The following is a 24,576-nucleotide window of genomic DNA, read 5'->3' as shown; positions in this document are numbered from 1 at the left end:
ATAAAACTGTCTGCTGTGGACGAAATGCGTCTGACCGCAGGAAAAAGATTTCAGCACTCTTACGGTCTCCTTATTTATCTGTTTGAACAGTCCACGAGTGTACTGCGGTTCATAGTGTTCAACACTCGTGGACTATTCGATCAACAAATATGCCAGGAGGAACTGAAGAATTGCACCCTTATTTATTTATTATTGCTCACAGTTTTGATACCCGCCACCTGGAATCCAATGAGGGTCTTTGTTCCACATAGCTACAGAAAGTTGAATGAAGCTGTATTAACATTCGCTCCAACATTTGTAATTTAACCATTTTTAATAATTAATGAAATTAATCATAAGGGAAATAGAAAATTTTAAAAATGTTGAATGGAAGGGGAAGAACACCGAAAACCCTCAATTCACGATACTAAATTTGTTAATCATTGACACTGCAATCTAGAAGGTGGCCTACTGGCAGTTCCTGATCTCAGCTACTGAGAAACTTCAGGATTAGGGAAGTCATATTCCTAAGGAAGCTGTTGGTGTAGATTTCTGCATCCTTGACTCATGCTACAGTTACTTACCTCAATGAGAGTGAGTCCACTATTGCCAGTGGCTGCATGCCAAATCTCTAGAGCTCCAGGAATCGCCAAACTTCCCCAAACAGTCGTGAACCCACCGCGTGTCAGCCCTGACATGGATCCATAGGTGAGCTAGCGCCATCATCCACAGTCCCAGCGGACTCAAGCAATGGAATGGCGGATTAACCACATCAATCCCCCGCAGTCTGGATTTGCTGCGAAGCGGACATACTGGGTGACAATTATTGAACTGATAAATTCTGAACGGTTCGCGGTAGGACGTTCAAACTGCACGGTTGCCGCGGGACGTGATGGGAATTACTATGCAAATACATTGTTTGGTTTAGCGACGAAGCTCACTTTCATTTGGACGTGTTCGTCAATAAGCAAAATTGGCGCATTTTTGGGACTGAGAAGCCGCGTTTCGCGATCGAAAAGTCTCTTCACTCTCACCGGGTGACTGTGTGGTACGCAATGCCAGTCACGGAATATTCGGTGGGATATTACTCGATGGCACGGTGACTAGCGAATGGTACGTAAAGGTTTTGGAAGATGACTCATCCCCATTATCCAAATTGACACTGATTTAGATAAGATGTGGTTCGTGCAAGACGGAGCTCGATCCCATCGAAGCAGGAGAGTGGTTGATATCCTGGAGGAGCACTTTATGGACCACACTCTGGCTCAGGGGTAACCAGAGGCCACTGGCATGGGCCTCGATTGGCCACTATATTCTCCGGATCTGAACATAAGCGACTCCATTTTGTTGGGCTATATTAAAGACAAGGTGTAGAGAATAACCCCAAAACCATTGCTGAGCTGAAAACACCCATTCAGGAGGTCATCAATAGCATCGATGTTCCGACACTCCAGCGGATCATGCAAAATTTCGCTATTAGTCTGCCGCACATCATCCCCAATGATGGCAGGGATATCGAAATTAAATGTTGTGTTAAGAGCGTGAACACCGTGGTTCGTAACTAACGTACATTCTTTTTCATATAGTTCAATAATTGTCATCCTATAAGTCGTCTATACGTTCCCATTCAGTCTGCCGGTTCTGCCATAGCTGCCACATTGTTGCTCACATATCCACTGGTTCTGGCCGTCCTCACTATAGAAACTATTCTGGCTTCGCTGACTCCTCAGTGATATTCATTCATTCACTCACAGTTTTCGCTTCGACATTGTCACTTACAACTGGCTTTCTCTTAGTATCTAAATATTTTCGAAGTTTCCTTCCAGGTATCTTATATGCTACCCTGTTCACCAGATAGTGTTTGACTTTTTGTTTAACAATGTCACGTAGTGTCTCAATGCCATTATTTGAGTCTAAGAATCTTCGTAGTTTGAACACTCAATGCAAAATGATCTGGTATAACAATGTTGCCGCATGCACCTATATCTGTCAGATGTTTCTTTATCTCTATATGTAGCAGGAAATATTTCGACTGACTCCTACACTGACTCATCATTGCCCAGCCCAAACCGCTAAGGATAGAAACCTGAATTTTGAAGAGATTATTCGAAATCCTACTCGTAAGGAGGTGAAATAAGGGATGAGATGCTTTTTGAATACATGTAAATATTAAATCAATTTTAAAGCTAGACGTACGAAAATTGGTATTCGGGTTCTTAGTCAGAAAAAACTACGTGTTTCAGCATTTTTTTGAAATTTAGCTACTAAGGGAGTAAATAGTAGTTGAAAGATTTTTTTGAAAATAAATCATTATTGAAGATATTACTAAAGCATTTTTGAAGCTACGTCTATAAAATTTTGTGTTTATCTTCTCGGTTGGAAATAAAAAAAATACGAGTTTCAATATTTTTGGAAATTCAACGCCCTGAGTATGTGAAACAGGAGATGAAAAGTTTTACGAAAGTATTTCATTAAGAAAGTGCTTTATAAGCCAAATCTATGAAGATTTGTGTTTCTCTGCTCTGTTACAAACAAAAACTACTTGTTTCACTGCTTTTGGCAATTCAGTCCCTAAGGAGGTGAAGTAAGGGATGAAAACTTTTAGTAAAATATTTATTTATTTTTAAAAAGTCTTAAAAGTAAATCTACAAAAATTGGTATTTCACTTCTCGGTTAGATATAAAGAAATATGTGTTAGGAGATAAAAGTTTTCATGTAAATATCTCCACAAGAACGCAAAAGGCATGATAAACAAAAACTTTGAACTCCAGCTACTAGAATCACTGTTTGGTCAGAAGCACATTCAGAAGAGACTATGTTTCTATGGCCTTAATTACCATGAGAAGTTAAGAAGGTATTGCAGTTTGTGAACAACATAAAAATTAGATTAATGAAAAACAAAATACTCTGTGCAGGCAATTTACGTGAGAGAATCAGTGGGTGCTAAGCTAGTCCGTGGACTCTCAGTCAGATGTTGCAACAGAAGTGGCTGTGTGGTGTTCCTGCAGACCTATCGAGCGTGGAGCCGGGCGTGATCCCGGTGCCGAGCACCCTGGACGACGATGACGACGACGTCGACAACGAGGTGCCGGGCGTCAGGGGGCAGGCGGTGCGGCCGTCGCTGGCAGCCGGTGGAGGCGCGGGGGCGGCAGCGGCAGCGGCGGGGGCGGGGGCGACGCGCAGGGAGTGGCGGCCCGGCGCGCCAGACCCCGACCTGCACGATCACGACGTCATCGACAGCGTCATGTACATCTACTTCGGCCAGCAGCGCCAGCTGCAGCTGGAGCGCGAGCAGCGCACCAGGACCTCCTGGCGGGTGCGTCACGCTCATGCTCTTCGTTCCAATTACGCAGTAGGAAAAAAAGATGCAACACTCTCAACAACAAGGTCATTTTATTGACAGCTGAAGTGGAAGTAATTCATCATCGTTGGAATATATGATAACAAATTCAGACCAAATGAACCATAGATGTCAGTAAAGGGTGCCCAAAGAGTTGCATCAAAACACAATGTCGTCCCCCTCCCCCCTCCTCTCCCTTCAGTGGTGGCACTGCATGAAACGTTCATAAAGATACCGAATGGCATCCTGCAACAGTGTGTCCAAAGCATAGTGCGCCTTTAGTTGCAATTCGGCAATGGTTTTTGTAGGTACCAGAAAACAGGCAAGTTCCTGCCTCAACGTGTCCCATTCAGTTTGCGTGAGGTCTCGTGATTTTCTGGCTGGGGCAGTTATTACACACAACGAAGAGAACGTTGCGGCGGAGCAACCTTATGTGGACATGCATTGTCCTGCTGAAAAAGCACATAACCTTCCTATCGAGGAAACGCAGCAACACGAGTATAACAGCCTTTGCAATGTAGGGGCACTGGTTCCTTTACCAGCAGAAATACCAAACGTGATCGCGAATTGCAACTGATGGCCCTTTGTGATTGGACATGTGTGTCATGGGCGAATGCACTCTGGAACAGGCACCTCACAAGATCTATGCCAGACGCGTATACGTCCATCACTCGTACACAGACAGAACATTCATCACTGAAGACAACATAGCACCATTCAAATCTTCAGTGAACTCTTCCAAGGCACCAGAGCTGCCATGCTTGGCGATGTCCTCGTGTCAAATGGTATCCTGGCCAGAGGCACACGTGCTTTCAGTTTTACTGCAAAAGCAGACGGTTCCTGATGGTCCCTGATGACGCAGCAGGTGCAACATGTGCCCATATTTCTACCCTAGATGATGTTTGGTAGGACACCATTGTTCGCACAATGCAATGTTGACGTGCATCTGTACCACAAATGTTTGAAATGGCTCTCAGTACTATGGAACTTAACTGCTGAGGTTATCAGTCCAAGAACTTAGAACTACTTAAACCTAACTAACCTAAGGACATCTCACATATCCATGCCCGAGGCAGGATTCGAACCTGCGACCGTAGCGGTCCCGCGGTTCCAGACTGTAGCGCCTAGAACCGCTCGGCTACTCCGACCGGCATCTGTACTACACAGAGTCCAATACCTAGTGTGCAGATGTGGGAATGTTCAACGGACCACTGTTGAAAGCAGCGATACACCACTGATACATTGTGCCCAGCATGTGCAAGTGTCCTTCGTCACGTCCATCCAGCTTTCGGCAGGCCCACATAGCGACCTCGTTCAAACCTCTGAAACTGTTCAACAGGAGTACGTACTCCTTGGTGGGGTATGGTTGAACCCCTTCTGAGCAGTGGTGGCAGACATCATCCAATGACGAAATCTGCGTCCAAGTTGCACCTACTGTGCAGAGGGTGCACAGAAAGGTCTCCCGAGTGCCTTCTGATCATCGGTGACCGTGCCAAATGAATCACTACAGCCCTTCAGTATGGACATATTATATCCTGGTACGCTGCTGCCACTGAACAAAATTCTTGTGGGTGTTGCATTTGTTTAACGATAGTAAATGACTATTGGCTGTAGTATGAGAGCCAGGCTCACTTCACTTAGGTGAAATGAGTACTCACTTGTACGTCAATTACTGTTCGTTAACAAGTAATGGTTCATCAGAAAACAAGAAAAAGTTTTTTTCTTTTTTTTTGAGTCATCAGTCATCTGACTGCTTTGACGTGGGCTGCCACGAAGTCCTCTCCTGTGTCAGAGTAGCACTTGCATCTAGCCTCCTCCAATATTTGCTGGATATATCCCAACCTCTGTCTTTCTCTGCAGCTTTTACATTCTGCAGCTCCCTCTGCTACCAAGGAGATTATTCCCCGATGTCTTAATAGACTCGCCGATTCTATGGAGAATCTTCTCATTCCTTGCCTAACCAGTCCATCTAATCTGCAACATTATTCAGCATCACCACGTCTCAAACGCTTCTATTCTCCTCCATTCCGGTATCTCACTGCCAGAGCTGTACTCCAAACGAATGTTCTCAGAGATTTCTTCCTCCAATTAAGACGTGTGTTTAACACTAGGAGACTTCTCTTGGTCAGGAATGCCCTATTTGTCAATGATAGTCTGCTTTTGATGTCCTCCTTGCTCTGTCCGCCATGGATTATTTAGCTGCCTGGGTAGCAGAATTCCTTCACATCGTCTACTTCGTGATCACCAATTATAATGTCAAGATTTTCTCTGTTCTCATTACTGCAACTTCTCATTATTTTCGTCTTTCTTCGATTTACTCTATTCTAAATATACTTATTACTCTAAATGAACTCATTAGACTGTTCATTCCATATAACAGCTCCTGCAATTCTTCTTCACTTACACTGAGGATAGCAGTATCATTGGCGAATCGTAACATTTACATAATTTCACACTGAATTTTAATCCACTTTCGAACTTTTCTTTTATTTCCATCACTGCTTCTTTGACCTATAGATTGAAAAGTAGGGCCAAAAACTACATCAAAATCTTACAACCTTTTTTAATCCATGTATTTCGTTCTTGATCTTCCATTCTTATTGTTCCCTCTTTACTCTTGCGCTTATTGCATATTAAAGGTCTTTCCCTATAGCTTACCCCTATTTGTCTCAGGATTTCGAATATCTTGATCCATTTGACATTGTCGAATGCTTTTTCCAGATGGACAGATCCTATGAACTAGTCTTGATTTTTCTTCAGTGTCCCTTATATTATCAGCTGCAACGTAAGACCTGCCTCTCTGGTGCTTTTACATTTCCTAAAGCCAAACTGAAAGCCAAACTGATTGTCATCTAACAGATCCTCAGTTTTCTTTTCCATTCCTCTGTCTATTATCCCTGTCAAAAACTTCGATGAGCTATTTAGCTGTTTGTGGGATAATTCTCACACTTGTAGACTCTTACAATCTTGGGAAATGCGTGAATGATGTTTTGCCGAAAGTTTGATGGTATATCGCCGGTCTCACACATTCTACACATCAACGTGAGTAGTTGTTTTGTTGCCACTTAACCCACTGATTTTAGAAATTCCGATATTATCCATCCCTTCCGTCTTATTTTAAGCCTTAAGCTCTTATACATTCTGACTCTCATACTGGATCCTCTGTCTCTTCCCAATCGACTCGTGTTTTCTCTTCTATCACGTGATCAGACAATTCTTCCACTAACAGAGGCCCTCAATGTACTCTTTCCATCTATCCGTTCTCTCCTCTGCATTTAACAGTGGAATTCCAATTGCAATTTTAGTGTTACGATTTTAGCATTTGATTTCACCTTAGGTTGTTTTGACTTTTCTGTACGCTGAGTCAGTCATTCCGACAATCATTTCTTTTGCGATTTCTTCACGTTTTTTATTTAAACATTTCGCAGTTCCTTCCTATTATTTCATATTTATTCCATTTCTATGTGACTTGTATTTTTACCCGTGGTTTCTTCTCACATATCTTTCTTGTATCTATGTTTTATTCTCTCAGCTTTCTGTGTGTGCCCCTTTTTAGAGATGTCAGTTCCTCTTCAACTGAGCTGCCTAACGAGTTATTCCCTATCGTAGTATCTATAGTCTCAGAGAACTTCAAGCGTATCTGTTCATTCCTCTGTACTTCCGTATTCCTCTCCTTTTCGCATTGATTCTTCCTGACTAGTCTCTTAAATTTCAGCCTCTTACTCAACCCTACTAAATTGTGATCTGAGTCTATATCTGTCCCAGGGACCGCCTTACAATCCAGTACCCGATTTCCGAATCCTTGCCTGTCCTTGACTCAATCTTACTGGAACCTTGTCGTATGTCCCTGCCTTTTGCAGGTATATTTCTTCTTGTTGTGATTCTTGAACAAAGTATTCGCTATTACCATCTGAAATTTATTACAGAGTTCAATCATTCTCCTCTCTCAGTGCTACAACCAACCCCATATTTTCCTGTACCTTTTTCTTCTACTCCTTTCCCTATATCTGAACTTCAGTCTCCCAAGACTTGGGTTGTCATCTCTCTTCAATTACTGAATTACTCGATAAGTATTCTGATATACTTTCGCTGTCTCTGCAACTTCTGTCTGCGGTTGATTGTGTCTAAATTCACTATGGGCGGAAACATTATCACCTTAGCAACGAGTTAGTGAGCTCTTGGAATCGAATACACCAGCGATTCTGAGTGGCATGGATACGAGAAGTCGTCGGTAGTTTTCCGGAAGTATGTGGTACAAGACGTCTACGCGAAATTCTCGCAATTCCCCTTCAATCGGATATTTTCCTATATTAAAATTACGTTTCGAATTCCTGTTATTCTCAGTGATTACAGGATTCAAATAGCATTTTCGGTAAATATTCTCACAAAATATCCTTTTATTTTCATGTAATTAAAACTTAAAAATCATTAAACATGAAGAAATGGTCAAATGATCGAATCTCTCTGTTATTGGCTGACGCTCTGGTGATGTCGCAGGCTAGGAGTAGGACGAAGCTATACGTGTGTTATTATTAGGCTTTCCCCAATTTTTATGCCAACAGATTAACTATTTAGTGATGGAAAACAACTTTTAAGTAACAATAGGAAGGAATATTGTGAAAGCCGATAGCGGAAACCTTCCAAAAGTTGATACGCTTACGCACCCATTTTGGGGAGCGATATGTGCAAGAGGGGGCACTCTTTTCCCTACTCCCTGCAACGTCATTAAATTCATTCAGAATGAGTCTGTACCTTATTTCTGGATTGTACCAGTACACTAGCAGATTCATGTGAAATACGTTTACAGACATTAACATGAACTTAATCTCTGAAACGTACCATGTTCACTGTCACTGCAGTCATGAACTACTACGATTCAAAGCACAATAAATTTCTTGGCAAATCCTAATGGTGGTTTCCTCGTATACAACACAATCAACAAAGGCAACGGAGTGTAGATTGGCTTTGTGGCGTAATAAGTAACAAGTATATACGCGAACTTCCAGCATTCTGGAGTAGCCGTTGTCTGTATGCGCCGTAACGGTTCGTTGCACTTAAATGACACAGTTTTCGCATCTTCGGAAATGACATTTTCGTCTATGTTACGATGATTTGCAGATGGGTCTCTGCCAGAAACTAGTCATCGAGTGAATGAAAAAGTAAAAAATTTGCAACGTTGGACTGGTTTTTCTATCTACTGGGTGACGAGTATGTCTACAGATCAGAAAGTTCCATGTTCGAATCATGATCCCATACTAAATTGTTAAAAGTTTGATTCCTGTTAAGATCGTAAAATTTTAAAAGCGTTACACGAAATGCGATAATAGTATTAGCAAGAACTCATTGTACCAGAGTTTCTGTGGTGGAATGTATTGCGTATAGCTTCGCATTAAATAGCTTCGCATTATCTTTAGTCGGAGAAACGGACAACTGAGGACTGATGCATTTAGTCTCCATTAAACAATTCACTTTTTTGGAAAGAGTTGCTAGTGGTAAAGGAATCACCATACGTCCACATTATAGCGAGATGTAAGGTGATGAGGTTTAGTGTGTGGAATAACGTCAGTACCCGAAGCAGACTTACTTCATTTTTTTGTAAGAACTTGAAACTTTAAACAATAAGGATCCTATTCGGACATAAGAAGAAAAAATAGGATTGTTTCCAGTTACATAAAACGTTTGTGGTCACATTAACCAGAAATCTTCCGGAAGGTGACCTGTGTGAACAGCTATTGCAAGTTCAAACGCATATAAACGTCGGAAAAAACATAATAATACTACATTTCTGATCGGTGTTGTAAAGTTTGTAAGTATGATCTGATTTTCATGTGAAAGGACTGTTGAGTCGTTACAAATGAGTTAAAATTTGCCTCCGGACTGGATTTACACCAGCGACTTATAGAGAAATATTTATAAACCATTACACTCGAACGGTCTATCACCTGAAACACCGATGCCTCCGTCTATTTTTGGATATAACGACAGCCAGTTCTCCCAGTTTTCACTGCGAGCTTGATTTCGTTGAATGATACCGTTCTGCCTTGAAACAGTGGGAGAAAGTATCTCGGAGGTAAATTATGTTACCTTCAGAGTGCAGGACATCATTAAGTTAGGGAACTTGTGCAAAGACATCGTGGCATTTTGCCAATACAGTGCAACCTCGTACTTCGCATCTTATAATTTGAAATACTGCAAAACAATATTTCAGCAGTTTTTATAGATGCAATCGTGGAATGTGTTACTACACACCATTTGTAACCCAGTTTCCGAATCGTAAATTCCGAAATAAGTAGGTTTACGACAATAGGACCAGCGAGTTAGCTAGTGACGTCACAGGCCTCACATGACTCAAATGCAGCGTTTTAGCGGGATTTGAAATTATTTCAAATACATTTTCGTTTATTAAAAATAATACGGAAATTCAAAAGGAAAAAAGAATCTTTTGGAATAAAATGTCATTATTAACCATTTAAGACCATTTACAGATAGCTGTCAAATATAAAAAGCCAATAGTTCGTTGATGTGGCTTCCGATAGTATCCGATGGGTGTTCAATACGCTACTGATCAGGAGAGTTTGTTGCCCTAGGTATCAACTTGAATTCACTACCATGCTACTCAAACCAATATCGCTAGATTCTGACTTTGTGATACAGTTATCCTGCTGGAAGACACGATCGCCATCGGCAAGACACACCCTATGTGATTAAAGGTATCCGTACACCCCCAAAATCATACGTTTTTCATATTAGGTGTATTGTGCTGCCACCTACTGCCAGGTACCCGTTTCAACGACCTCAGAAGTAATTATACATCGTGAGAGAGCAGAATGGGGCGCTCCGCGGCACTCACGGACATCAAACATGGTCAGATGATTGGGTGTCGCTTGTGTCATTCGTCTGTACGCGAAGTTTACACACTCCTAAACATCCATAGGTCCTCTGTTTCCGATGTGATAGTGAAGTGGAAACGTGAAGGGGCACGTACGGCACAAAAGCGTACAGGCCGACCTCGTCTGTTGACTGACAGTGACCGCCGACAGTTGAAGAGGGTCGTAATGTGTAATAGGCAGACTTATATCCAGACCATCCATCACACAGGAATTCCAAACTGCATTAGGATCCACTGCAAGTACTATGACAGTTAGGCAGGAGGTGAGAAAACTTGGATTTCATTGTGGGGCGTCTGCTCATAAGCTACACACCAAGCCGGTAAACGCCAAACGACGATTGAACCGTGAAAAAACGTTGTGTGGAGTGATGAATCACGGTACCCAATGTGGCGATCCGATGGCAGGGTGTGGGTATGGCGAATGGCAGGTGAACCTAATCTATCAGCCTGTGTAGTGCCAACAGTAAAACTGGGAGGCGGTGGTGTTATGGTGTCGTCGTATTTTCTTTTAGGGTGCTTGCACCTCTTGTTGTTTTGCGTGGGACTATCACAGCACAGGCCTACATTGATGTTTTAAGCATCTTCTTGCTTCCCACTGTTGAAGAGCAATTCGGGGATGGCGATTGCATCTTTCAAAAAGTGGTCAAATGGCTCTAAGCACTATGGGACTTACAATCTGATGTCAGTAGTCCCCTAGACTTAGAGCTACTTAAACTTATCTAACCCAAGGACGTCACACACATCCATGCCCGAGTCAGGATTCACACCTGCGACCGTAGCAGCAGCGCGGTTCCAGACTGAAGCCCCTAGAACCGCTCGGTCACAGCGGCCGGCTTGCATCTTTCAACACGACCGAATACCTGCTCACAATGTGCGGCCGATGTAATGGACTGGCCTGCACAGTCCTGACCTGAATTCTATAGAACACCTTTGGGATGTCTTCGTGCCAGGCTTCACCGACCGACATCGATACCTCTCCTCAGTGCAGCATTCCGTGAAGAATGGTCTGCCAATCCCCAAGAAACCTTCGAGCACCTGACTGAACATATGCCTGCGAGAGTGGAAGCTGTCTTCAAGGCTATGTGTGGGCCAACACCATATTGAATTCCAGCATTACCGATGGAGGGCACCTTGAACTTGTAAATCAATTTCAGGCAGGTGTCCGGATACTGTTGATCACATAGTGTATAAAACATGAAGGCATTTATTCTAACCTCAGTAATGTTCACCTAGTTTAAATCTGTCTTAGTGCCTTCGATTATTACCACAGGTCCACGGAAGTCTATGTGAGTTTCCCCATGGCGACCGCGATGTGGTGCATGTTTCGAGCATCCTTTCGCCTGGATAAGGGCATTTGGATGTGACCATCGTTCTGGTGTAACAAGAATCGTAATTCACCCGACCATTTGACTTGTCACCATTAATCCACTTTCCAGTCTCGATGATCCCGTTCCCACTACAGTCGCCATGGACGATATTGTTGGAGCAAAATGGTTACACGTAAGTGTCACCTGTCCATGTTCAACAGTGTGCTCCGAAAAACGTGTAAGTGCACTAGTATTGTCGCAGATTGCCGTCTGTGTTGCTTTACAGAGCGGGCAAGCCTCCGACCTCAAATTTATGTGACGCGACGTGGACATCCATCTCCTTATCGCTTATTTTTGTTTCACCGTCCTTCAACGACTTTCCATAGGCGCTCACGACAGTAGCACGTTAATAGCCGACCAACTGCAAGATACGCGTTTCCAGAAGACAGGCGATAACAATCCATCCTTTGTTAAAAGTGGGGATCCCAATTTTCGACCTGCATCGTCACTAGAATCATTCCCTATTCGTTTCTGCTCTCCTTGTATACTTTCATTAACGGGTCACATACCCGCAACGATACCACGCAGCATGCAATCTCGCGATGGGCAGTGTGTGTAAGGATATGGCTCATCTGCTAGAGTTTAGAAACAGGAACGACAAGTTCACAGATTTCTTGATTTCCCCTCTTCAAAGCATCGATTTGCAAAAACATGCTGAAATTCCCTTTATGGTACATAACGATGTGTTCACCGCTGGCGGTCACAAGTACAGCCGTGAAGTTCGGCTACAGCACTGTTAGTGCCCTGCTTGACGCAGTTATGGCGTTCAAATATCTGGTCTTAACACTGCCAAGCGTTAGCATAAGGAACGAGCATGTGACAATTGTGGTAGAGAAGGGAAGTTGTCGGCTTCTATTTATTAGGAGAATTCTAGGACAGTCTGGTTCATCTGTAAATGAGAATGCATATAGGACGCTAGTATGATCTATTCTTGAGTACTGCTCGAGTGTTTGTGATCCGCACCAGATAGAATTAAAAGAAGACATCGAAACAATTCAGAGCCTGGCTGCCAAATTTGTTAACTGTAGGTTCGAACAACACGCAAGCGTTTCGGAGATGCTTCTGGAACTCAAATGGAATTGCATGGAGCGAAGTTCTTTTCGAGGGACACTACTGGGAAAATTTTGAGAAACGGCATTTGAAGCTGACGGCAGAACTATCCTACTGCACTGACATACATTTGATTTCGCGTAAGGACCACGAAGATAAGATACGAGAAAATCAAGGCTCATACGGAGGCATATAGACAGTCGTTTTTCCCTCGCGCTGACTGCGAATGGAACAGTAAGAGAAACGACTAATAGTGATAGAGGGTACCCTCCGCCACGTACTGTACGGTGGCTTGCGGAGTATAACAGCCGGTATGTTCCCCTTTGGGACGGATAACAGAGGCGTGGAAGAAATGAGCCCACGGCAGGTCGCTGGAGGCAGTTGGCAACACATCTGCACACACCAGTCACATAATTCCCGTTAACTACGGGGACATGCTTGAACGAGAAGTTCACAGATATCTTGATTTCCACCATTTCAAAGCATCGATTTGCCAAAACATGCTGAAATTCACTTTATGGTACATAATGATGAGCTCTGACGCCACTTCAATCACATCCCAGATGTGTTCACATCTGGCAAATTGGGGAGCCAGCACATCAATTGCAAGTCGCCACTGTGTTCCTCGAACCACTCCATCACACTATTCGCCTTGTGACAGGGCGCATTATATTGCTGAAAAATGTCACCGCCGTCGAGAAACATGATAGTTTCCGCGTGGGATTAGCCGAGCGGTCTAAGGCGCTGCAGTCATGGACTGTGCGGCTGGTCCCGGCGGAGGTTCGAGTCCTCCCTCGCGCAGGGTTGTGTGTGTTTGTCCTTAGGATAATTTAGGTTAATTAGTGTGTACGCTTAGTGACTGATGACCTTAGCAGTTAAGTCCCATAAGATTTCACACACATTTGAACATGATAGTCATGAAGGGATGTACTTGGTCTGCAGCCAGTGTGCGGTACTCCTTGGCCATCATGGTGCCTTGCAGAGCTCCAATGGACGCCTTGATATCCACCTGAATGTTCCACAGAGAATAATGGAGCTACCGCCAGCTTATCTCCATCCCGCTGTGCAGGTGTCAATGAGTTGTTCCCGTGGAAGACGACGGATTCGCGCCCTTCCAACGGCATGATGAAGAAGGTATTTGGAGTCTTCAGACCATGCAACGGTATGCCACTGCGCCAGCTTCCAGCCCGATGGTCGAGATCCCATTTCAGTCACATTTGCTGCTGTCATAGTGCTAACATTGGCACATACGTGGGTAGTCGGTTGCAGAGGCCCATAGTTAAGAGTGTTCGGTGCACTGTGTGTTCAGACAAACTTGTACTCTACCCAGCATTAAAGTCTGCTGTTAGTTTCGCCACAGTTCGCCGACTGCCCTGTTTTACCAATGTGCCCAGCCTACGACGTGTGACATCTGTAATAAGGAATAGGCGTCCAAGGACGTCTGAAAGTGGTTTTACATTGGTTTCGCTACGAGATGGAGGCACAACAACAGTCCTCGAACACCCGAAAAGTCGCGCAGTCTGAGATGCATCGCGCGCCTTTCACACCGACAGCACGCTCACTGGAACTACATGCACCGTGCGTGTGTCTGACTAGCAGTCATTCCTAGCCAGGTGACGCTGCTATTGCTTGGACGGGCTTACATTGATATATTCGAGGTATAGGAAACAAATAACAGTTTACTGAACTCAGTTTCAGTCTGGAACCGCGCGACCGCTACGGCCGCAGGTTCGAATCCTGTCTCGGGCATGGTTGGGTGTGATGTCCTTAGGTTAGTTAGGTTTAAGTAGTTCTAAGTTCTAGGGGACTGATGACCTCGGATGTTAAGTCCCATAGTGCTGTGAGCCTCTGAACTCAGTTTCGACAAAAATAGTCTCCACAATAAAACCAAGGAAAGGATGTTTCTTCAATACGTGAAACAAAATGGATGCTAGCCTTTCACTTAATGAAACAAAGTAAACGATGGTTCGTAAATGACTGAGGCAATTAAATTCCTGAATCACGAAGTAAATAAAAAAAATTTCTATGATACTTGAAAGAGTTGCACACACGTCTGTGACCATGTCTTAAAGTCCTAAGAGTTTTACGTTAAAATCGGTCAATTAAAGTTCTGCAGTCACACTTCCTACAACGAACACTGTCTTGAAGTCCTAATAACTTGAAGACAATGTGAAAAATAAGTTCCTCACAGTTAGGTTCTAAACCAAATTTGAAATTCAACTGCAGTCAAGAAAAATAAATACTAAACAACTCTTATGGTGTGATTCGGTGAAGAAGTACTGAGAGCCAACAGTAATGAAATATTTAATTCCAACGAGAATAGAAATTTCCAGTCTGACATTATGTTGTCGGCTAGAAGAACAGCAGTGCAGTTACACCAAGTCTCCACTAGCACACCGTCGATCATTTAAGAGTCCCACCTGAGGAGGTCACGGACTGCCAACAGATCGATGGCACACTTCTTGGCGCAGCACAGTGGAAATATTCAGGTTTGAGGCTGCGACGAAACTGCTCTCCGGAGCTCGTGCGCTGGCATAAATAGCCGCCTCGTGTACAGATACGTGTGGGTTATATTCGGCATATGGCATAGCGAATGCTTGAAGACGTTCAACCTCTAGCTTCGGCGTATACAGCGCGCTGTGACCGGGCCGGAGTGTTGTTGACGCCCCCTGCTGGTCACGCCGAAAAGTTCCGGGGTTGTGAAATTGTGTGTCGTATGCACTGTAGGAGCCGAGCTTGCTGCAACCCGCATGACGAATATAAACTCTGCATAATGCCGTCGGCGCCTGAAGTCTAAGACGCCACGGCACATAGTTTGCTGCCTGGACTTAAGTTCAGTTATTTTTTAAGGAGAAATACAGAGTGAACCAGAAGAAAACATCGGAGATAGTTCAGGGGATATTATGAGTACTTTGGCTCAAGTTTCCCTTGGCCTCTGGTGGCTCGATCCACGGAACGGATGTAATTATGGTTTTTTTTTTACATCAACTTATCTTTGTTTTTGTGAAACTACCTTCGCAACAGAGGAAAAAACCTATAGCATATAGTAACCAAAACGTACAACACAAAACACGCAGTAAATAAACCATCTGATGAAACACGTACACTTTTATCACTATTTTCTCTATCAGATCAGTTTGTGTACAGTGCAGCAGATGCTGTTTCCTTACACATATTGATGAAAACGTCGACCATGATGATCTAGTTTTTTCGTAAGTGCCTATGTACAAGTGCGAAAGTACTGCGAGAAGGTTGCCGTCGCTGCAGGAGAAGTCCAACATAACGTCGTTGTGTCGCTCTTGCATTGGATTCAGTGAACCCATACACGAAGTGCATACCGGCCAACGCTTCATTAGTAAACCTATCCACACTGCTGTGTATCACAGGTAACGAACAACTAATCTTGCGAGAAAACAAACCCGGAAGAGAAGCGAACAGGACTGAACGCAAGCGTGAGAGCGATGAGTAAAGTGGACGTTACTCTTGTCAACAGCAAGCACCCTGACTGACGGGAACAAGTTTGTTCTCAAACACGTGACAGCGCATACTCTCGCAATTTGCACTGTTACCCAGGTATTTTCAGTACAATCCAGATACAAAGAGTTCCAGCTACTTTGTAATGGTCCACCACAAGTCACGAGTCCCTTATCCCAAAATACCCATAAAATATCCCTGTATATTTACTGCAATATTTTTTGTAATTTCGGGTCCGCATTCTTTAAAGGATCAACACATTCACAATCATTTTTATTCCACATACCTCGAGGCCTCCACTTTGAATGGGCACTGTCGATATCCTTCCACATCCTTGACAGAATCCGAGCTTGTGCTCTGCCTCCAACGACCTAGATGTCTACGGGACGTTAAACCTAATCTTTCTTCCTTCCTTCGAAACAACCAGTTCACCCTGGAAACTTAGCAGTTCATTTGATGATACACAATTTTCTATCGGTCATTACATCTACAGGATGGTTATAATTAAACTTTCACTACTTGATAGGGTCTCTACGAGAAACAAGTGATCGTAGAACAATGAAACTATGTGCAAACGTTTGTAGTGACCTGGGGAATAGAAACATCGAATGAACCATTGAAACAAACAAATTTAAATTTTCATATGACATTGGAACATTGTTAATTACACGCATGTTTACGGTCCTCTTCTAAACGCTGCTCAATACGACTACTATCTGCATCCACGATGGCCTGGAACCGCACCAGAGATACTATTTCACAACTGTTCGCACCACTTTTCCAACGGTAGTCCTTGGAATGTTCATCTGTGCACTGCTTGAAGGTCACAAATTGCATCTAGCATTCTCAGCCACGGCAACAGTAACTTCTACAACAACCTGTGCCGCAATTGGCCCTCAGCCTTTCTCATGAGCAGTTCCCAAATAGCCATTTAATACGAATTTCCGAATCATGTTCTTCAGCCCCGGTGTGGAAAGAGAACCTCTCCGTATTCCTTCAAGGTGTCAGCACTCGCGAAGGACATCACTTCCATTGCTGTTGTTTTGATAAAAAATGGGTTTACGAGTAAAGCCCTGCTCATCTTGTCTAGACCCATTTTTACTCTCTCTAAATGTAATGCACACTGTAATGATCCACCACCAGTACCGGCGTCTAACGGCAATTTATGACACTAACGCTACTAAGAACTAATGTCCTGCAGCACACAGTCTGAACACCATTCCTATGTAGTTGAGTACCCAGTGACAGACTAGATAGTGAATCAGTTAAATTTTTCAAACGTTTCTCTTGTACATAATAACTGTGGTAAATTCCATAAATATGTTCATTCCTTCATAGAAGCTAACCAACAGTTACAACAAAATGAAATATAAAGCATAGTTGATAATTTAAATGTCTGTTATAGTAACGGTAAAATAAATTTATATTTGACAACTACATGTAATCTACAGCAAAGTAACACCCCTTACAATATCCAAACCTTCTGTGAAAACGTACTGTGTTGATATACCTGTAACACACTTTGCTGTAAACATACTCGTATTTTCATTTCAAAAGACATTGCAAGTGATGGTTTGCGTGTGTGTTGTATTCTGCGTAATGGAGGAGGTACAGAACCCGTAAGTAGACAAACAAAGATACTACTTTTAACATTAGCATAGAGAAAACATCAAAATTCATTTCCTCCGATGTTACGTTTACAGTATAGCCTCAGAAATATGACTATAAAGCAATAGCGGCAGAGATATACACATGCAAACTTCGTACAAGATACTGCTGTAATAAAATGCACTTGACAATGAAAATAAATTCTCGAAACGCGATCGTGCTAAGCAGGAAGAAATACGTAGCTGGCGCAGTGTTTTATTATTGAAATCATGTCTCTTACAGCTGCAGGCGTTCCACAAACATCGAATGTAGTGAATGAATTTAAATTTATGCATGTCCCCAGTAAGTGGCAGAATCTGCTTAAAAAAGTTGTTTATCACAGTTTCAGCATGATTTCGAGATATAATGGAATATCTCTTTGTTGTTAGTAATTCTGAACTGGCGTATGTTTAACACGTGCTATAACATGCTAACATGCCCTACACTAGCGAATAACTCGTTCTTTATTTCATCACAACATAACAGCCATATATTTTTTCGACGTAACACTAAATTCGTAAACGACTTTCAGCTGTTTAAAATTGAGGTTTCGGAGCATTGACATATATCAGTTCTGTTCTAACATATATAGTATTCACTCGTCCTAAAGTTTCAAACCCTGAAACTATGTGTTCTTGGTGTCGCAAATGAAATATTTTTGGTTAGCTTCGAAACAACGCCATGCAGCCGTGTCTGTTCTCTGCAGTTTACAGCATAAAGAGAGAACTCCCCGTTTTTCCTGCGTAGCGCAAGCTATGCTCTTACCAAGTGATTTTATGCACTCCACTTTCATTCGTGTTTGACTGCATGTAGCTGTAGTTTAAAAGGTTCTTGTCTATTATTTCCGTGATGTAGTAGGCGCTGGAACAATTTTTTGCTTTCGAGAGGTTGCATACTGCGTTTGCCAAAGATTGGTACCTGCTGTGTTTCCTTAACAGTAGCTAGAGAAACTATTGTGGGGCACACTTTTGCCCTTACTTGGTTTAATTTCTTTCTCCGCAACATTATGCTGAATATAGTAGTCTGGTAGCCATTGTACACAGCTACTCTTTGTGTTGTACAGCAATCGTTTAAAGACTTTCGTACAGGCTGGTTATATGAACTTAAACTTGCTACCTCAGTCAGTGTAGACTTTTTGTGAAAGCATAGTGTCATTATACCTATGTAACTTTTTTCGATTCAAAGACAAACATTGTGAGCGGTGATTTGCGTGTGTGTGGTATTCCGCCCTAAAGGAAGGAGCACAACAAAACCTGTACAGAGACCGACAAAAATATTATTCCTGATGTTAGCAAAAAAAGAAAGGTTCCAAGATTTATTTTGTGCAGTCTTCTGACTGAAATGTAACTCAAAAAACGACTACAGTGCAAGAATGGCAGAAAAACACACATGCAGATATCACACAAAATATTTATGTAATGGAGTACACTTCACAATGAGAATAAATTCCCAAAACACGTCGCACTAAGCATAAGAAAATAGTTAACTGGCGTAGTGTTTCGATAGATGAAAACATGGATAAATGCAAACAATGCTTCACTGAAAGCGAGTGGTGCATAGTATATATAACAATCCGACACTGCGATTTTAGTTTATTTCTTGAGCTAGGTAAAATAAAATTTGGATAACATACGCTACTGGCCACTAAAATTGCTACACGACGAAGATGACGTGCTACAGACGCGAAATTTAACCAACAGGAGGAAGATGCTGTGATAGGCAAATGATTAGCTTTTCAGAGCATTCACACATGGTTGGCGCCGGTGGCGACACCTACAACGTGCTGACATGAGGAAAGTTTCCAACCGGTTTCTCATACACAAACAGCAGTTGAGCGGCGTTGCCTGGTGAAACGTTGTTGTGATGCCTCGTGTAAGGAGGAGAAATGTGTACCATCACGTTTCCGACTTTGATATCTACATCTACATCTATATCTACATTTACATCTACATTTATACTCCGCAAGCCATCCAACGGTGTGTGGCGGAGGGCACTTTACGTGCCACTGTCATTACCTCCCTTTTCTGTTCCAGTCGCGTATGGTTCGCGGGAAGAGCGACTGTCTGAAAGCCTCCGTGCGCGCTCGAATCCCTCTAATTTTACATTCGTGATCTCCTCGGGAGGTATAAGTAGGGGGAAGCAATATATTCGATACCTCATCCAGAAACGCACCCTCTCGAAACCTGGCGAGCAAGCTACACCGCGATGCAGAGCGCCTCTCTTGCAGAGTCTGCCACTTGAGTTTGCTAAACATTTCCGTAACGCTATCACGGTTACCAAATAACCCTGTGACGAAACGCGCCGCTCTTCTTTGGATCTTCTCTATCTCCTCCGTCAACCCGATCTGGTACGGATCCCACACTGATGAGCAATACCCAAGTATAGGTCGAACGAGTGTTTTGTAAGCCACCTCCTTTGTTGATGGACTACATTTTCTAAGGACTCACCCAATGAATCTCAACCTGGTACCCGCCTTACCAACAATTAATTTTATATGATCATTCCACTTCAAATCGTTCCGCACGCATACTCCCAGATATTTTACAGAAGTAACTGCTACCAGTGTTTGTTCCGCTATCATATAATCATACAATAAAGGATCCTTCTTTCTATGTATTCGCAATACATTACAATTGTCTATGTTAAGGGTCAGTTGCCACTCCCTGCACCAAGTGCCTATCCGCTGCAGATCTTCCTGCATTTCACTACAATTTTCTAATGCTGCAACTTCTCTGTGTACTACAGCATCATCCGCGAAAAGTCGCATCGAACTTCTGACACTATCTACTAGGTCATTTATATATATTGTAAAAAGCAATGGTCCCATAACACTCCCCTGTGGCACGCCAGAGGTTACTTTAACGTCTGTAGACGTCTCTCCATTGATAACAACGTGCTGTGTTCTGTTTGCTAAAAACTCTTCAATCCAGCCACACAACTGGTCTGATATTCCGTAGGCTCTTACTTTGTTTATCAGGCGACAGTGCGGAACTGTATCGAACGCCTTCCGAAAGTCAAGGAAAATAGCATCTACCTGGGAGCCTGTATCTAATATTTTCTGGGTCTCATGAACAAATAAAGCGAGTTGGGTCTCACACGATCGCTGTTTCCGGAATCCATGTTGATTCATACAGAGTAGATTCTGGGTTTCCAAAAACGATATGATACTCGAGCAGAAAACATGTTCTAAAATTCTACAACAGATCGACGCCAGAGATATAGGTCTATAATTTTGCGCATCTGCTCGACGACCCTTCTTGAAGACTGGGACTACCTGCGCTCTTCTCCAATCATTTGGAACCTTCCGTTCCTCTAGAGACTTGCGGTACACGGCTGTTAGAAGGGGGGCAAGTTCTTTCGCGTACTCTGTGCAGAATCGAATTGGTATCCCGTCAGGTCCAGCAGACTTTCCTCTGTTGAGTGATTCCAGTTGCTTTTCTATTACTTGGACACTTAGTTCGATGTCAGCCATTTTTTCGTTTGTGCGAGGATTTAGAGAAGGAACTGTAGTGCGGTCTTCCTCTGTGAAACAGCTTTGGAAAAAGGTGTTTAGTATTGCAGCTTTACGCATGTCATCCTCTGTTACAATGCCATCATCATCCCGGAGTGTGTGGATATGCTGTTTCGAGCCACTTACTGATTTAACGTAAGACCAGAACTTCCAAGGATTTTCTGTCAAGTCGGTACATAGAATTTTACTTTCGAATTCACTCCTTACGCTAACTTTGACATCGTTTAGCTTCTGTTTGTCTGTGAGGTTTTGGCTGCGTTTAAACTTGGAGTGAAGCTCTCTTTGCTTATAGGTCGGATTGTAGCCTATCGCGATTGCGGTTTATCGTATCGCGACATTGCTGCTCGCGTTGGCCGAGATCCAATGACTGTTAGCAGAATATGGAATCGGTGGGTTCAGGAGGATAATACGGAGCGCCGTGCTGGATCCCAACGGCCTCGTATCACTAGCAGTCGAGATGACAGGCACCTTATCCGCATGGATGTAACGGATCGTGATGCCACGTCTCGATCCCTGAGTCAACAGATGGGGACGTTTGCAAGACAACAACTATCTGCACGAACAGTTCAACGACGTTTGCAGCAGCATGGACTATCAGCTCGGAGACCACGGCCGCGGTTACCCTTGATGCTGCATCACAGAGAGGAGCGCCTGCGATGGTGTACTCATCGACGAACCTGGGTGCACGAATGGCAAAATGTCAATTTTTCGGATGAATCCAGGTTCTGTTTACAGCATCATGATGGTCGCATCCGTGTTTGGCGACTTCGCGGTGAACACACATTGGAAGCGTGTATTCGTCATCGCCATACTGGCGTATCACCCGGCCTGATGATATGGGGTGCTATTGGTTACACACCTCGGTCACCTCTTGTTTGCATTGACGGCACTTTGAACAGTGGACGTTACATTTCAGATGAGTTACGACCCGTGGCTCTACCATTCAATTGACCCCTGCGAAACCCTAGATTTCAGCAGGATAATGCACGACCGCATGTTGCAGGTCCTGTACGGGCCTTTCTGGATACAGAAAATGTTCGACTGCTGCCCTGGCGAGCACATTCTCCAGATCTCTCACCAACTGATAATGTCTGGTCAATGGTGGTCGAGCAACTGGCTCGTCACAATACGCCAGTCACTACTCTTGATGAACTATGGTATCGTGTTTAAGCTGCATGGACAGCTGTACCTGTACACGCCATCCAAGCTTTGTTTGACTCAATGCCCAGGCGTATCTAGGCCACTATTACGGCGAGAGGCGGTTGTTCTCGGTACTGATTCCCCAGGATCTATGCACCCAAATTGCGTGAAAATGTAATCACATGTCAGTTCTGGTATAACATATTTGCCCATTGAATACCCGTTAATCATCTGCATTTCTTCTTGGTGTAGCAAATTTAATGGCCAGTAGTGCATTTGCTACATACGATCTGCAGATCTTAATGGCAATTTATTGACAGGAATTAGAACTTTGTAGTGCCTGGCTTTAGACGCTGAAATCAGACGCTTTATTGTAAACGCGTTTCCACATCAATGAGTGGCATCATCTAGATATCACACAAACACACACACACACACACACACACACAGACACACACAATATGGAATTTCTGTTTTGCCGAAATGAGGTTCTTCATCAAGTCATTCAGTATTTGTGTAATGGCTCTTGGATGTGACAGAGTTTTTGGTTCAAATGGTTCCAATGGCTCTGAGCACTATGGGACTTAACATCTGAGGTCATCAGTCCCCTAGAACTTAGAACTACTTAAACCTAACTAACCTAAGGACATCACACACATCCATGCCCGAGGCAGGATTCGAACCTGCGACCGTAGCGGTCGCACGGTTCCAGACTGAAGCACCTAGAACCGCTAGGCCACACTGGCCAACAGAGTTTTTGGCTGGAGTGCATAACGTGTGCCAGTAATAATACATGTGGTGATTATACCATCACTTAGAATGTAGTCATTAGATGTTCTGTCTGTATACCTGCATCAAAGCCGATTCTACTGGCAACTACCATCAGTCGGAAGCAGTCTACAGACTCAGTTGCTACCGACTCTGAACTGAACTCATCTAACCAGTCATTTTTATACTGAGCTCATGCTCCATGTGTAATGAACTCTCTGTTAGTGGTGCTTTGATCCCAGCCACCCCTCTTTTGACTTTGGCGCTACTTCGCCGTGGTCCCTCCTGCCGCTGCGACTGTTGAGGGTGTGGCATTGCAGGTGCTGGTGGCGGGCACAGTGGCCGCCATGGTGGCGCAGGTGCTGACGCTGCTGGCGGCGGCACGGAGGCTGCGCGAGCGGCCCAGGGACTGCTCGGCCGCCATACTTCTCAACACCGAGGCCGCCCTCGCCACTGCCAGCCTCGTCTTCCTGTCCGGCGTACAGGTGAGTCCCCCCTCCTCCTACAGCACTGATGCTCACTGTCTAATATTAAGCACCTATGCAGCTGGGAAAACTAACCATAAATATGTCAACATGTATCTGATCATCAGAACTTAGACACACAGCTCGCTCGATGTCTTACAGGCAGAAATGGGTCAGTCACTGCAGATGTTTAGCCGCACACACCATACGACTCAGTAAAATCCGAGTGGCCTTCTCAACGCCATAATGAAGTCATGGGGCGTGCTCCACGACATTCAACTCCAGACCTATCCTCTGACTACCCAGTCTCATATTTGGTAGCCTAGTCAATCCCGACCTGCCACAGAATCTTATTAACATAGAGGACAGGGAAGGGAGCTGCACTTGTAGCTATTTGCCAATGCTATCTTCCCCCTCCTTCTTTTCCCTACCCACTGTCCTCCCTCTGATGGACATACGTCCATGTAATTCTGTATCGCTTGGGGGAGGTTCGTAGAGGTCTAATGTGTGTGAGTGAGATGCATGTTACGTTACAGCCAGGACGGCGGAGGGGGTGCTATTTCTGCTGGTCTTTCCTGTGATTTTTGGCATTCAAGTTGTTGAAGTACTTGGACTTAACTCCACACACTTGTGTCTGAGCCCGGTTCTGTTCTCCATCTGGCCAAATGGACTAAGGTCTATGCTTAGAAAGACGCAATGCGTTAGCTCAGTCTTTCATGGATACTGTAGGTATCTTTGCATTACAATCTCCAACTACAGATCCATGAATGCTGGTAAATGAATGCTGGTCAGAATTGCTGCAGTATCTGTTGATTTTCTGAAAACCGATCGGTTTGATACTATCTTTGAGTAACAGTGATATAACTAAATGGCTGTAGTTTCAGACCAGTGTGTCCAAGCCAGCATGAAGAAACCTGTAGTTTGTTATGCCACTGTGAATTGAATGG

The 24,576-nt window shown here is 43.7% G+C and overlaps 1 protein-coding gene across 1 annotated transcript in view; it reads left to right on the top strand.

The window, feature by feature from the left end:
* The first annotated feature begins 2,950 nt into the window (after positions 1-2,950).
* The window catches only part of LOC124798931 (cadherin EGF LAG seven-pass G-type receptor 3-like), a 59,273-nt gene continuing 37,647 nt past the window's right edge, over positions 2,951-24,576 (top strand). Inside the window, exons 1-3 of the mRNA XM_047262464.1 lie at positions 2,951-3,295; positions 23,131-23,140; positions 23,478-23,650. Coding sequence (XP_047118420.1) covers positions 2,951-3,295; positions 23,131-23,140; positions 23,478-23,650 — 528 coding nt within the window. The remainder of the gene's footprint in view (positions 3,296-23,130; positions 23,141-23,477; positions 23,651-24,576) is intronic.

The sequence above is a fragment of the Schistocerca piceifrons genome, chromosome 5 (genome assembly GCF_021461385.2).
Source record: "Schistocerca piceifrons isolate TAMUIC-IGC-003096 chromosome 5, iqSchPice1.1, whole genome shotgun sequence".
Classification (NCBI taxonomy): Eukaryota; Metazoa; Arthropoda; class Insecta; order Orthoptera; family Acrididae; genus Schistocerca; species Schistocerca piceifrons.
Note: the sequence above shows the minus strand (reverse complement) of the source record. Positions and strands in the feature narration are given on the sequence as shown.